General features: G+C 41.9%; 1 protein-coding gene across 2 annotated transcripts in view; it reads left to right on the top strand.

Annotated features, from left to right (window-relative positions):
* Positions 1–12,618, top strand: part of AUTS2 (activator of transcription and developmental regulator AUTS2) — a 1,188,182-nt gene that overhangs the window by 285,464 nt on the left and 890,100 nt on the right. For both annotated transcript variants that reach the window (XM_065924779.1, XM_065924780.1), the window contains exon 2: positions 5,081–5,293. In XM_065924779.1, the coding sequence (XP_065780851.1) occupies positions 5,081–5,293 (213 nt within the window). The remainder of the gene's footprint in view (positions 1–5,080; positions 5,294–12,618) is intronic.

Here is a 12,618-nt window from a genome sequence, read left to right as displayed (position 1 = left end):
GCTTCGTCTGTAATCAGCCAATGGAGCCTTGCAGCCTGGAGTGTTCCCTCTGCAATTTGTTGCTCTCCCTTAGTTTGCACAACACTGAACCATCTCATTTTGAAATTCAAGAGTGGCAGAGGAAGCCTTTGGTGGAAGGTTGTAATTTGGGAGAAGGGAAAGTCAAGTGCAAGATCACCTTTCCGTCACCAAGAAGAAAGGCTGGGTGTCGAAGGAAATTGCCGCTGTTAGTCGGTCTCTGAGCCTGCCCTTCAGCATATGCACTGCTGTGACCCTGCCCTCCATCACTAGTGACCTAAAAATCACATAATTTCAACTGTTCATGAAACCTATTCCTGTCTGTTGTACATAGCTTGTGCACTCACCCCCTCTATTGCCAGCAAGTATGTGTAGATCTTTTTACCTCATGGCTAGCCTTCTGTTGTTGGCTGCCTGGCTTTCTTGCTGCTTCTCGTGTGTGTTTACTCAGTCGCGTCAGTCCTGTCCGACTCTTTGTGACCCTATGGACTGTAGCCTGCCTGGCTTCTCTGTCTTCTGTGATTATCAGATGAATGCCTTAAAGTATTTCCCCCAGATCTTTTCGTTATCCTCCTGTCCTCCTCCCTTGATAATCTGCTAAATGCTTCCCTTGCTGAGTATGAGACATAGTCATCTTATTTTAAAAAGGCACTGTAGATATTTCTGATAGACATTAATTTTCTTTGGGAACCATAATAGACTAATGGCTCAACAGGCCTTTGAAAATTGCCATTCATCGATCCTAAAAAGTTATTTTATACACCAGACAATCTGTCTTTTTGTATTGAAGCAGTACTTTATAGGCTGCCCAAGTTTCTTTAAGGGAATACTTAAATTAGTTGCGATAATTTGTTGGTGGATGGATGTCTGCACACATATACATATATGTAACCATGTGTTCGACTGTTTAGAATGTTGAAAGGTGAGTAGTTTATAATCTGTCTTTGAGTCTAATTGCTTACAATGGGCAGCTTTTGTCTTCATTTCACCCCCAAGATAGCCATTGAGATGTTAAGTAATTATTTTACTTCATACATAGCGAAGAGTCAGGATAGGTTTGTAGAGGAAATAAATAAATAGCAGCCTATTTCTTTTCAGGAACTGTTCCAAAGTGTCTATGTAGTAATTTATAAATAAACCTGAATCTTTGAAACAGTAAAGATGCTCTCTAAAGATAATCTTTTAAAACCTCTTACATAATAAAAGCTTTTTAAAAGACTTCATTTCTTCTGCAGTACAGCAACTATACTCCAACAAAGATTAACTTAAAAAGCGGTTCATTTTTTCTTTATTTCTGAAGCTACCACCTCTGTACACATCTTGAGGCTCTCTTTCTTCCCCTCTCCCCCTCACACAGCCTGCACCGTTTAAAATCTCAATATTAATTGGAGCTGAGATGATTGTACTGCTGCTGCTAAGACTTCAGCAGGCCTCTTACAAGCTAATGTCACGGCATGGGGTCCATTTGCTCTGTGTAGCTATTCTATGGTACAGTGAGAATGCCTTGATTAATATGCTGCATGAAAATAAAATGGATTTAGAAAAAAATTATACTATACTCTCATAAATATTAATTCACATTTGTATGGAATTGCACATAATTTTCAATATACTTTGGAGCACCTTCAGTATGAAGAAAGATTTCGTTTCCAAAGAGAGTGGCATAATTTTTTCAAAAAAAGCATGGCTGATACATTATTAAATATCATTTGTTTATTAATCCGGTACTCCACATCCATATGATGTAGGGCAGTAGGTGGACTGTGTGACAGAGAAAGGGATTTTTCTCCAGCCTGTGGGAGCTTATGTATTACCTTTAGAAGTGGTGTGATTTAATCATATTATATAGAAGCAGTTCATGGTGGGACTCACCTGCCTGCTTCTGCTAGTGTTGCCATTTATTCCTGAGTGTTTTTTTCATAAGAGCTGACTAAATTGGTTATATGAGTGCTAAGTTGCTTCAGTTGTATCCTGCTGTTTGTGAACCCATGGACTGTTTAGCCTGCCAGGCTCCTCTGTCCATGGGATTCTCCAGGCAGGAATACTGGAGTGGGTTGTCATTTCCTTCTCCAGGGGATCTTCCCAACTCAGGGATCAAACCAGTGACTCTAATGTCTCCTGCATTGGCAGGCAGTTTCCTTACCACTAGCGCCACCTGGGAAAGCCCCAAATTGGTTAAATGTGAGGCCAAATACTGAGCAGATGTATGACGTAGCTGGTTTTGGTAGTAGACCCTGGACACCATAGCAGACATTTATTGAATATTTGCCATGTGTTAGGCGTTGTGTGCAAAGCTCTGAGACTGGAATCAATGGCTTCGTGCACTTACTTCGATCTCAGCTTGTCCCCTAAACACTTCCTCACCACATTCTCATTGTCTTGCGAGAGCTGCCTCTCCAGTGGCAGAGGGTAAACCTTCTGCAGTGATAGCAGCTGGAAGTTAAGTCAGAAACCACTCATTTGCCTTAGAAAATTGTTGTCTTTGATATTTTTTAAGAAATTTTATTTTCGGCTATGCTGGGTCTTTGTCACTTTGCATGGGCTTTCTCTGGTTGCGGCAAGCAGGGGCTTACTCATCCTTGCAATGTGCCGGCTTCTTGTTGCAGGGCTTCCCTTGTTGCAGAGCAGAGGCCCTTGGTGTGTGAGCTTTAGTAGTTTTGGCCTACAGGCCTGGTTGCTCTGAACCAGGGATCTAACACCTGTCTCCTGCATTGGCAGATGAATTCTTATCCACCGTGCCACCAGGCAAGTCCCAATCAATGTTTGATATCATCTTGCCCCAAAGATCAGGCCCTTCCCCTTCTCTGGGACTTTCTGCTGTTTTCTGTGATCCTTCTTGTGTACCACCAGTGCCTGCTTATCCGGTTTCCTTGGTTTTCTGTTCCTATCAGCATTCCTAGCTTGCTTCACTCACTCTGTGTCAGAGGCAGCTTGTAAAGATAGTATTTAAATTACTCTTGTAGTTTATAGATTTGGATACATTAGCTAATGGTTTTGCTTATTTAGCAAGCATTAATTTGACCATCTGTTATTTGCAGGGTTCTGTAAGTGAAGCACTGGGCTTAGTACCTGACCTCATTCTTTCAGAGAATCATGCTACCAGCTGCCTCAGGGCCTTTGCACAAGCTGTTCTCTGTGCCCAGACTTTCAGATCTAGGTCAAGTGACAGTCATCTCCTCAGTCACAGCACCTCTCGTCCAGACAGACCACTTCCCCCTATTGTAGCATCTGTGATCTTTGTTTTAAAAGAGCTCAGTTTGCAATTACATGTTTGTGTGATTTGATTAGTGACTTGATTGCTTGTTCCCTATTTTCTAAATTCCATGAGGTTGGGGTCTTCTTGCCCCACACAGTTGTTCTCTCAACGCCTGTAGGGTAGTTCTGAGTTTGTACTTGGCATATAAAGGGTGCACAAAAACTATTTGTTGACTGAGTGGAGCCCTGAGAACATTGCTTTGCATCACCAAATGTTTTCCTTTAACTGGCAACATTGGGAGGAGGGGGTGTCCTTCAACTAGAAAAGGGAGGAATATGGAAGAGTGGGCTTTTGAGGTCTAGGCAAAGCAGACGTAAAAGTCCAGGGTCCCCAGATATGGCCGTGGCTAAACTGGGGAAGCACTGTGTGTGTCAGGTCGGGAGTGCGGAGATATTGGGAAGATGAAGAAGAGAAAACTGCCCCCAAGAATGTTGGCTGTGAAGGAAAAAGGGAGTGGTATTTTGAGAATGAGAAAGGGATTAAAGGGAATTCTTTTCTGGTCTTATTGTATTTTTAAATGTATGTTCAGGATCATAGAAACTGAGAAATTGTGTGCAGATAAGGCTCCAGGAAGGAACATTTTCAGTGTAAGGAGGAACACATCCGTCTGTGCATGCTTAGTCGTTCAGTCGTGTCCGACTCTTAGCAACTCCGTGGACTGTAGCCCACCAGGTACTCTGTCCATGGACTTTCCTAGGCAAGAACACTGGAGTGGGTTGCCATTTCCTCCTCTAGGGGATCTTCCTGACCCAAGGATAGAACCCGAGTCTTCTGTGTCCTGTATTGGCAGGCAAATTCTTTACCACTGAGCCACCTGGGAAGCCCCAGGAACATGTTCACTCATAAAGAAATGATTGAATACCAAGTCATTTTAATTTTATTGCTTAATGTGTATATTTCTCAAGGTTCTAAAGGGCTTTGACAGGTGTCAGTCTGATTGTATCTGAGCCCATTTTCCACACGGGCTCAGAGCTGCAGGGACTTACTCTGAGTTTCATAGGGAATAATATCAGCGTCAGAACCCAGGCCTTCAGCGCCTCAGGATGCCCTGACCTGCCTGCAGGCACAGAGCTCACCCATGTCCTGTGACGTGGAGCGCTTGTCTGTAGCTCCTACAGGTGCTGTCCCCTAGTCTAGAAAGTCCATTACCCTTTTCCTACCCTCTCCCCTTCCCCCGCCACAGCCAGTAACAAATGACAAGTTACTGTTGATCTTGGTGATGATACGGTTGTTACATGTTTTGCAAAGGACATGGGAATGAAGGAACTCAGGGTAAGAGGAACTTGGGGTAAGAATATAATGCATTAAGGAAATATTTTTATCTTACAAATGGAGTTTTTTTCTCTCTGGCTCACCTCCACCTGGCCCTCCTGGTATGTTCAGTCTTGTGCTGATATTTTTGCATCCTGCATGCACTTAGTACTCCTTTTCTGAAACATAGTTGGTGTACCATGTTGGGAAGCTAGTGTATTAAGCCTACTAGGGGAATAGTGTGTGCTGGACCCAGAGCAGAATCAAATGGAAAGCTGCTCTCCCTGGCAGCAGTGAAACCACTTCTGATGGACAGCTACTTTGTGCTTTGTTGAGTTCTCCACCCCCATTCCCCCCAACAAGATTAGAAAGGATACATGTGTGGCATTAGGGATTCGGAAAACTTGACCTTAGTTTCAGGTAGTCTCATACCCTACTTTCTTGCCTTTACCTGGCTCCCTTCTAGTAACCTCATTTAGCCTCTATTTTGGGTGTGACGCTAGCTACCTATGTAACCACCACTTCCCTTTCCTTCTCTCTCTCTTTTTCCTACAGAAAGATGTAGCACTTAAGCCTCAGGAACGCGTGGAGAAACGCCAGACCCCTCTGACCAAGAAGAAACGAGAAGCACTTACCAACGGCCTGTCCTTTCACTCCAAGAAGAGCCGACTCAGCCACCCGCACCACTACAGCTCAGACCGAGAAAATGACCGCAACCTCTGCCAGCACCTCGGGAAGAGAAAGAAAATGCCGAAGGGGCTCAGACAGGTGAGGATGCGTAGGGCTTGTTCTGTCCTGTGACTGCTCTTCCTCAGGTGCCTACCTGTCTGTGATTCTTCCTGACAGGTGGAGAGGAGATCCCTGGTGGGTGCTGGAGGGCTGCCCTGCAGAGCCTGTGTGTGCTTCTAAAAGAATATTCCAAAACCAAGCACTTGGAAACTTAGCCCGGTACCCTTTCAGTTACATGTGTGCTCTGTGTAACAGAGACGGGTGCTCGTGCTGTTGGCATTGAGGGCAGACCGATGGAGGTCTTTGTGATGGTCCAGGTGGACTGGCTTGCAGGGAGAGATCGTCTGGGGTAGAGGAAAGGAAATGGGCACATCTGATCACATGCACTGTATGTATCAAGTGCCAAAAATGGTTGTCTGTATTCAGGCAGGGGACCCTGCCTAAGATTTGTATTTTCTAGGAAAGCTCAAATACTATGGCATGTGGGAGAGCAGTGGTGAAGAAATGAGTTTTTTAGGTGTCCTCCACAGCCCATAATTCAGAACTGCCTTTGTGATATGCCACTTGTATGAAAGCCTGGTGGTAGAGCTTACTGGGCTGTTTAATAATTAGGTTTCAATGATCCACAAGAAAATATAGCTCTTGGCATTTGGGGAACCCTTCTGCCTGTGGAAATCCCCAGATGAGATAGATTAATAATGAGAAGCGAAGCTGTTTATAGCAGTGTTTTCAGCACAAATCCAGAGGCTTTAGCACCTGCTGAGTTACCTGTGTCCCGGGTGTGTTTTGTTTGTTTTTGGAGGGACCACGGGGTGAGACTGACTGTCTCTTGAAGGAAGCAGAGGAAAGGAGTGTGGTTCAGAGAGCAGGTGCTGCTAATTAGAAGCTGAACAGGTAATTTCTAGTTTGCAGATGTTTCTCTGCAGAGCGAGAAGATCTAGGATCATACAAAACAGTGGTTCTGAAACCTCACAGATGATTAGAATCATATCACGAGTCTTATTAAACATATTCCTGGCTTCACCCTAGAACCCGATGAATCAGAATCACTAGGGATTTTGGCACAGAAGTTTGTAGGCTTAGAAATCTCCTATTTGATAATGGTCAAGCCAGTTTGAAAATCATTCTTATAAAGAATCAAGAACATTTTTCTGGTGATGAATTTTAGTCAAAAGTTTGGAAAAATGAAACTCTAAATAAAAAGATTTAGTGGGCAGGTTGGTGTCAGAGTTGAACTTGATGGGTAAAGGTCTGAGAAAATACATGGAGTGATGGATTCAAGCATGGACTCAGGAGTATCTCAGGAAAGTGCTCTGGATTCTAACACTTTTGGCAGTTTTTCTTTGTCCTCAAATAAAATGCCAGATTGGAGTTATAAAAGTAATTACTAACATTTGTCTAATACATAGCACAGTAATCACTCAGTGAAGGAGTTTCTGTAGTATGATCTATAATTTTCACAACAACCCTGGTGAGGAGATGATATGATATTATGGTTACTTTACAGATAGGAAAACTTGGGCTTACAGAAATAAAGTGACTTGTCTGAGGCCACGTAACTGTGAGGGACAGAGCCAGGGTTTAGACCTAGAGTCCTCTGCCCTGCTCTGTGCTTCCTGTGGTTGATATAAGGACTCCAGGTCGTGGGGCGCAGGGAATCTACAAGTATTTTTAGAAAGTTCATGGGCTGGTTTGGTCAGAGGGAGGGATTGTGGTTATAGAAAGGGCCTGTGAAAGCTCAAGAAGAAAATAGGATAAACTCCCAAGTACAGTGAGCATAGAAAAAGAACTTGGAAAGTCAAAGGCAACCACATTTGGATGAAGATTAGAAAAAAAAATTTTTTTTTTTTGGTCAGAAAGTGGGGTGAGGTCTAGGTTCTATAAAAGATAATGTGCCTGTGGTATTTGTTACTTGCAAATCAAGCCTCTCCCTGTGAGCTATGTGGGAAAAGTGGTTTTTCCAATGTCCAGAGATTGCCCTGTGACCACTGCCTCTCCTGGAGGTCCTCCCTCCCACGGGGTGGGAGGAGGGACTTCTTACCCTTTCAGGCAAGAAATCAGTTTAATTCTGAGCCTCTACAGAGCTGTGGTTCCTTATCCTTGACTCTCTTACTCCCAAGCTTGATCTGGCTTTTCTATTCTTCCTCAAAATTCTTCTTTCTGCTTTGTCCTCTAGTTGAAAGAGTCTATGATCTTACAAGAAGGCTAGGACTCATCTGTTTCAAATTCGAATAGCTTTTTGGTCTTAATGATCAATCTTCTGGTACTAATGGTATTTGAAATCAAAGTTATCCTTGTTTCAGGGAGAATATTTGAAAAGCAATTAGTCTGAATCATGGAGAAGAAAAGAGTGAATTGTATTTTTGGCCCGTGTAAGAGTTTTAAAAACAAGTGGTGTTTTCTTATCTTCAGTGTTGATGCCAAAGTATACTATCCAATTAAAAAATTTTTTTTTAGTAGGAAGGGAAACCAAAGTTGATAATTGAGGTAAAACTGTAATGCTTTTATTTATAATATTCCTAGCATCATATGTACTATTATGAAGCCCTGAGCAAAGCACTGTCTGTTGCTGCCCATCTGTAAAATGAGAGTTTTAGACTAGAAGGTTTCTCAGTCCCATGATTAAGTCTTTGAATAACACAAAGATACTGAATACATAGTGTTGCTGAAATCTCTAATGGAAGATCATCATAGGCCTGAAAGTAATTTAATTTTGAGGTCTGTAACTGGTTGGCCCTGTGAAAACATTAAGGGGAGAGAATGAGATGCATTCCTGGTTATGTCTGCCCGGGTAAGGGCTGTCCGTTGTATGATCCTTGGTAAAAGGTGACACACAGGCGTGTTTAACGGTTGCAGGAGATGTTCCACAACTTGTGCTCAGAGTGTCTGAGACTACTCTCCTACCATGCCGGATGTCTGTACACATCACAGTTAATTCCACCACTCCATCCATCCCTCCCCACCCCACCTTTGCCTCTTGTTAGATGAAGTAGCTGAATCTTAACTGTTTTAGCTACGAGGGGACCTTGAGATGGAAGTGGGTCTTGAGGAGAACTTATAAATTAATAGATTGTTGTTCAATGCCTCTCATTGAGGGAGTGATAAAATTGCAAGAGCCACAAATGAAAGAGGGCAGCAAGAAGTGAGAATTTATTCTTTATTTTTGACTTGGCGACAGTGGGTTAGATTTGAATCTTATTAGGAATTGGTACTCCCTAAAAAGGAACTTAATGTTCAACTTTCCGAAACTGTGGGACAATGTTACTCCTCAGTGCAGAGAAAATAAAAGGTGTTTGTTTGTTTGTTTGTTTTTCTGAAACTTCGTTGAAGGCAACTAGTCTTTTTACTGTGAGAATGCAAGTACATTTTTTTTTAAGAGAGATGTGTAGTTCTGAAACTAGCCCCCCTTTTCCACCTCTTGCCTGATTATAAAACCTGACTTCTCATGAAATTTTTCCATACTGTTAAAGTGTTTTTAACTAGCACTTAGCTACCCCAGTGGAACTTACCTGTTGGGTTATGTTTTTAAATATAAATACATACTGACTTAGAAGATACTGAACTAGTAGCTGTCTTATAAAAGGGTTCCACTTTCTTATATGGCAAATTTGAAAACTTAACTTTAAAAAAGGGTTTAAAAAAATGAAGGAACGGACAAGTTAACTGTTATACAGAAGAGTGCATGTCTTTCTCATCTCCCTGTGCTTATGTTTGTCCTATGCAGAATTGTTTGCTCACGATGTGAGTACTCAGACATTATATTACAAAGTTTTGGCTCTTACTAATAAGGCTATGGTAGGTTCCCCCCTCCCCCAATTTGACTTAGGAGTAGGAAAATCAAAGCAGAGGTTGATAGGTCCTCTGAGTAAGAATCTTTACTCTCTTAATTGGGAAACTACCAAAGAACACAATGAAATCATGGGCTGCCAAACTTTCCAACCAAGTCTTAACTTCTGCAGAAGCTAATCTTCGGGAAAACTTAACTCCTTTAAGGGCTCTGAGTTTAGTTTTCTTTCAGTATGTCTTACTTCCACACCACAGGGGGTGCTTTAAAATTTTAATACTTTGTCATTGAAAACACTGAGAGCCAAGGGGTTTTAAAAATAGAGAAGCGATGGGGAAAAGTTGATAAGGGTTCAGAGAACTCTCAGATTTGGCTCCAGGTGAATATTTCTAAATCTCCATTTAGTCCATTAATCTGTCCTCTCTTTCTCTAGTATGAACTGAATCAGAGGATATAGGCCTAAATGAACTAGGAGGAATTTTTAGGTTATATGAACTTTTCTAACAGACACCAGGATGGATCATCAAAATAAATATCAGAGTCTCCCTCCTAATTGAATTTTAAGTTCCCAAAAGCCATTCATCTAAGGACAGAATTTCCCAGAGAGAAGCAACCTATTGAGATTGCTTCTAGCAGTAGGTGAACACTTTGGGAGAAAAATAAAGAGATTTGGGAATATTTCAGGAGCCCAGCAGTTAAGACTCTAACCTTGCTGGTGAGAATGGCTTGTGTGAGAATGTCTTACATGGTCTAAATATCTTTATACAGGTTGATCTGGGTAGGTTTGGCTTGTAAGGAGTGAAAATGTTCTCCTTTCTTTGAAAATCTGTTATGGGTTGAAACAGAGTCAAACTTGGTAGAGGGTTAATAGCTGACATTGTAGATACCAGTGTAGATGTATACTGATTTCTAGGAAGAGAAAGGATTGATCCCAGTGCCAAGTCTTTAGAATTAGAGCTTCATGTGTCTGTGTCTGCTTTGTGTATTGGCATTGCATGCTCCCCTTAGTTGGAGTACGTGTTTGTGTTGGCCAAGGGCCCGGGAGATGCGTGCCCCCAGCTGAGCTTGCACCCCCGTGATGAAGCGGTAGGTCTTGCCACACTGCTCACCTCTGATAGCATTTACTGCTGCAGGTGGGTCCCTTATCTCAGTGAACTCGGGTTGTTGGAAGACTGCTCGGTGACATGACATTTGTTACTAGCAGAAATTCACTTGCAAAGGAGGATTTATAAAGGAAAACTTTGATTAAACAGATCCATTTCAAGTCAGATTGCTGAAGACCTGCTGATTAGTTCTGGGTGGAAATCCAGGCTGAAGTCACACAGGTATTTAATCCAGCTTGACTCTAGGGCCTACAGGGTTCTGGAAATCAGAGCATTTGAAACACTAACGTAATTAGGTATTATACTTTAGTAATGAAAAGACACGAACTTTGCTAGGTGCTCTTTCATAAATACATTTGTTATAATAGTTAAATGACTGAAGGTATATTGAGCTGATATCAAGAAATGTGAGCTGCAATTAAATCATTTTTACTTCATGCTTCGGAGTTTCAAGTTTAATATGTTAAAGTGAGATTTCATTTGCTTTTTAAAAAGTATAGTCATGTGAAGGTTACAGAAATAGACAGTAAAGAAAAAGTTGCACACAACTGTTTTCTCTTTGCCCAAACTACAGAAATGAGAATAAAAACACAAGACTGGGACCAAGAGTGGGGAGGAGACTGACTTGTAATTACTTTTGGAATCTTGATTGACTTGAAATAAGGATAAGATGCCAGTTTTCAATATCTGATTTTTGGGAAGCCTCCAACTCAGGCTGGTCTCTTTTCAGAATTAGTTGTATTTTATATTGGAGGTATTTGTTTGGTAGTAGGGAACCTTGGACTATTATAACAACAAACTGTATGAAGGTTTTTGATTTTTTTTCTTTTTTTTTCTTGGGCATTTAGAAGCAGTGAGTTTATTCTGTGAGTTCTCGGATTTTTGTTTTGTGTCTTTTGACTCCTTCCGTTGTTGTCCGGGATATAGTCTCATCAGCTCTGCATGTTGCTAAAGTGTTAGTCACTCAGTTGTGTCCTACTCTTTATTACCCCATGGATTGTAGCTAACCAGACTCTTCTGTCCATGAAATTCTCCAAGCAAGAATACTGGAGTGGGTAGCCATTCCTAGGTTGGAATCTTTCCAACCTAGGGATCGAACCTGGGTCTTCTTCATTGCAGGCAGATTTCTTTACCGTCTGAGCCACCAGGGAAGTCCTCTTAGCATATTGGTAAGAGGGAGCATAAATATCACTTGACTTCAGTGAGACAGATGTTTGGAGTGAAGTGGCCAGTAATAAATTTTATCCCAAGTGACATATATAACTCTTAATTAAAATTTAGTAAAAATCGACTAAAAAAGGACATAGCACATTGATTATCAACCTCATAAAATAAAACCCATAGAAAGAAAATAGGCTGAATTGGAAAAGGAACTGCAAGTTGATAGAATGGGCAGTAACTTAGCTTGAGTGATCCTGAAACCTATAGAAATTGTTTCATAAAACAGTGGCATTTGCTAATCCCAAAGTAAGAATCTGTTATATGTATGTGTGTGTGTAACTTTGTTAAGGGCCATTTAAATATTCTACATATTGTTAGAAGAGTAACATGGGTGTTGACGGAAATGGTGCTCAATTGTACCTGTTGGAAATTCTTACAAAACTGGTGATTGAAGGGTGACACAGCATGTTTTTCTCTTTACAGGACTTAGTCACTACACTTCTGATAGTTGATGAGGACAGACAGCCTCCCTCTCTTTCTTTGCATTAAAACTGCCTTTCTGTGTTACTGTACACTCTTCCCTCTTCTGAACATACAGTGTTGTCTGCATGTGGCCAGATCTTAGCTTCAGAAGGTGAAATAAGCCTCCACGTGTTCTGCGTTCTAATCTCCGCTTAAAGCCGTCCCATCTCCACACAAGTCTGCACATGACAGGTATTGAGTGGGAGGCAGGAGTGGGTGGGTGGCGGCGTGGTTTGCAGTGGTGTCGGTGGGGAGCTGAACAGATGGTGGTGATAGCCACGTGTTGTGAGATTCCCGTGGGAGCTGACGGTGGTGACAGGCGACTCACAATGTGCTATTTACAGTTTGGGTTTGCAGTCTCTCAGTGACATCTGAATGCTCTTTAGCAACTGCTTTCATTACTGCCTTTCAAGGAGCTGCTAATTGAAAATGAAATTGTGGGTGGGCTTTAAGGCAGGCCCAGGCAATGTGATGTGGTAAATGTTACTTGAGAACTGTTGGATATTTTAAGGCCCGGTTTGTAATTGTTTTTCCAAGAAGGAAAAGCTGAAGGTGTGTTTGAAGATTCAGTATGTACACACAGGCAGAGCTGAATGTCTCATCCTGCCCAGAGAGCCAAATGTGCACTCATTGGGCTGGAAACCAAGCCATCTGCCCGGGGCTCACCTTCGTATGGTTCGTTTTAAATGTGTATCACTGTGTAAGGTTCTTATTTTAAATCTGCTAACATCTTGTAGTAATCACTGTTGGTTTTTTGTAGGGTATCTTCCTTCTTTCTTCTTCTGCTGTTCATA

The sequence above is a fragment of the Muntiacus reevesi genome, chromosome 2 (assembly GCF_963930625.1).
Source record: "Muntiacus reevesi chromosome 2, mMunRee1.1, whole genome shotgun sequence".
Classification (NCBI taxonomy): Eukaryota; Metazoa; Chordata; class Mammalia; order Artiodactyla; family Cervidae; genus Muntiacus; species Muntiacus reevesi.
The sequence above is the reverse complement of the archived record's forward strand: the minus strand, read 5'-3'. Positions and strand labels throughout refer to the sequence as shown.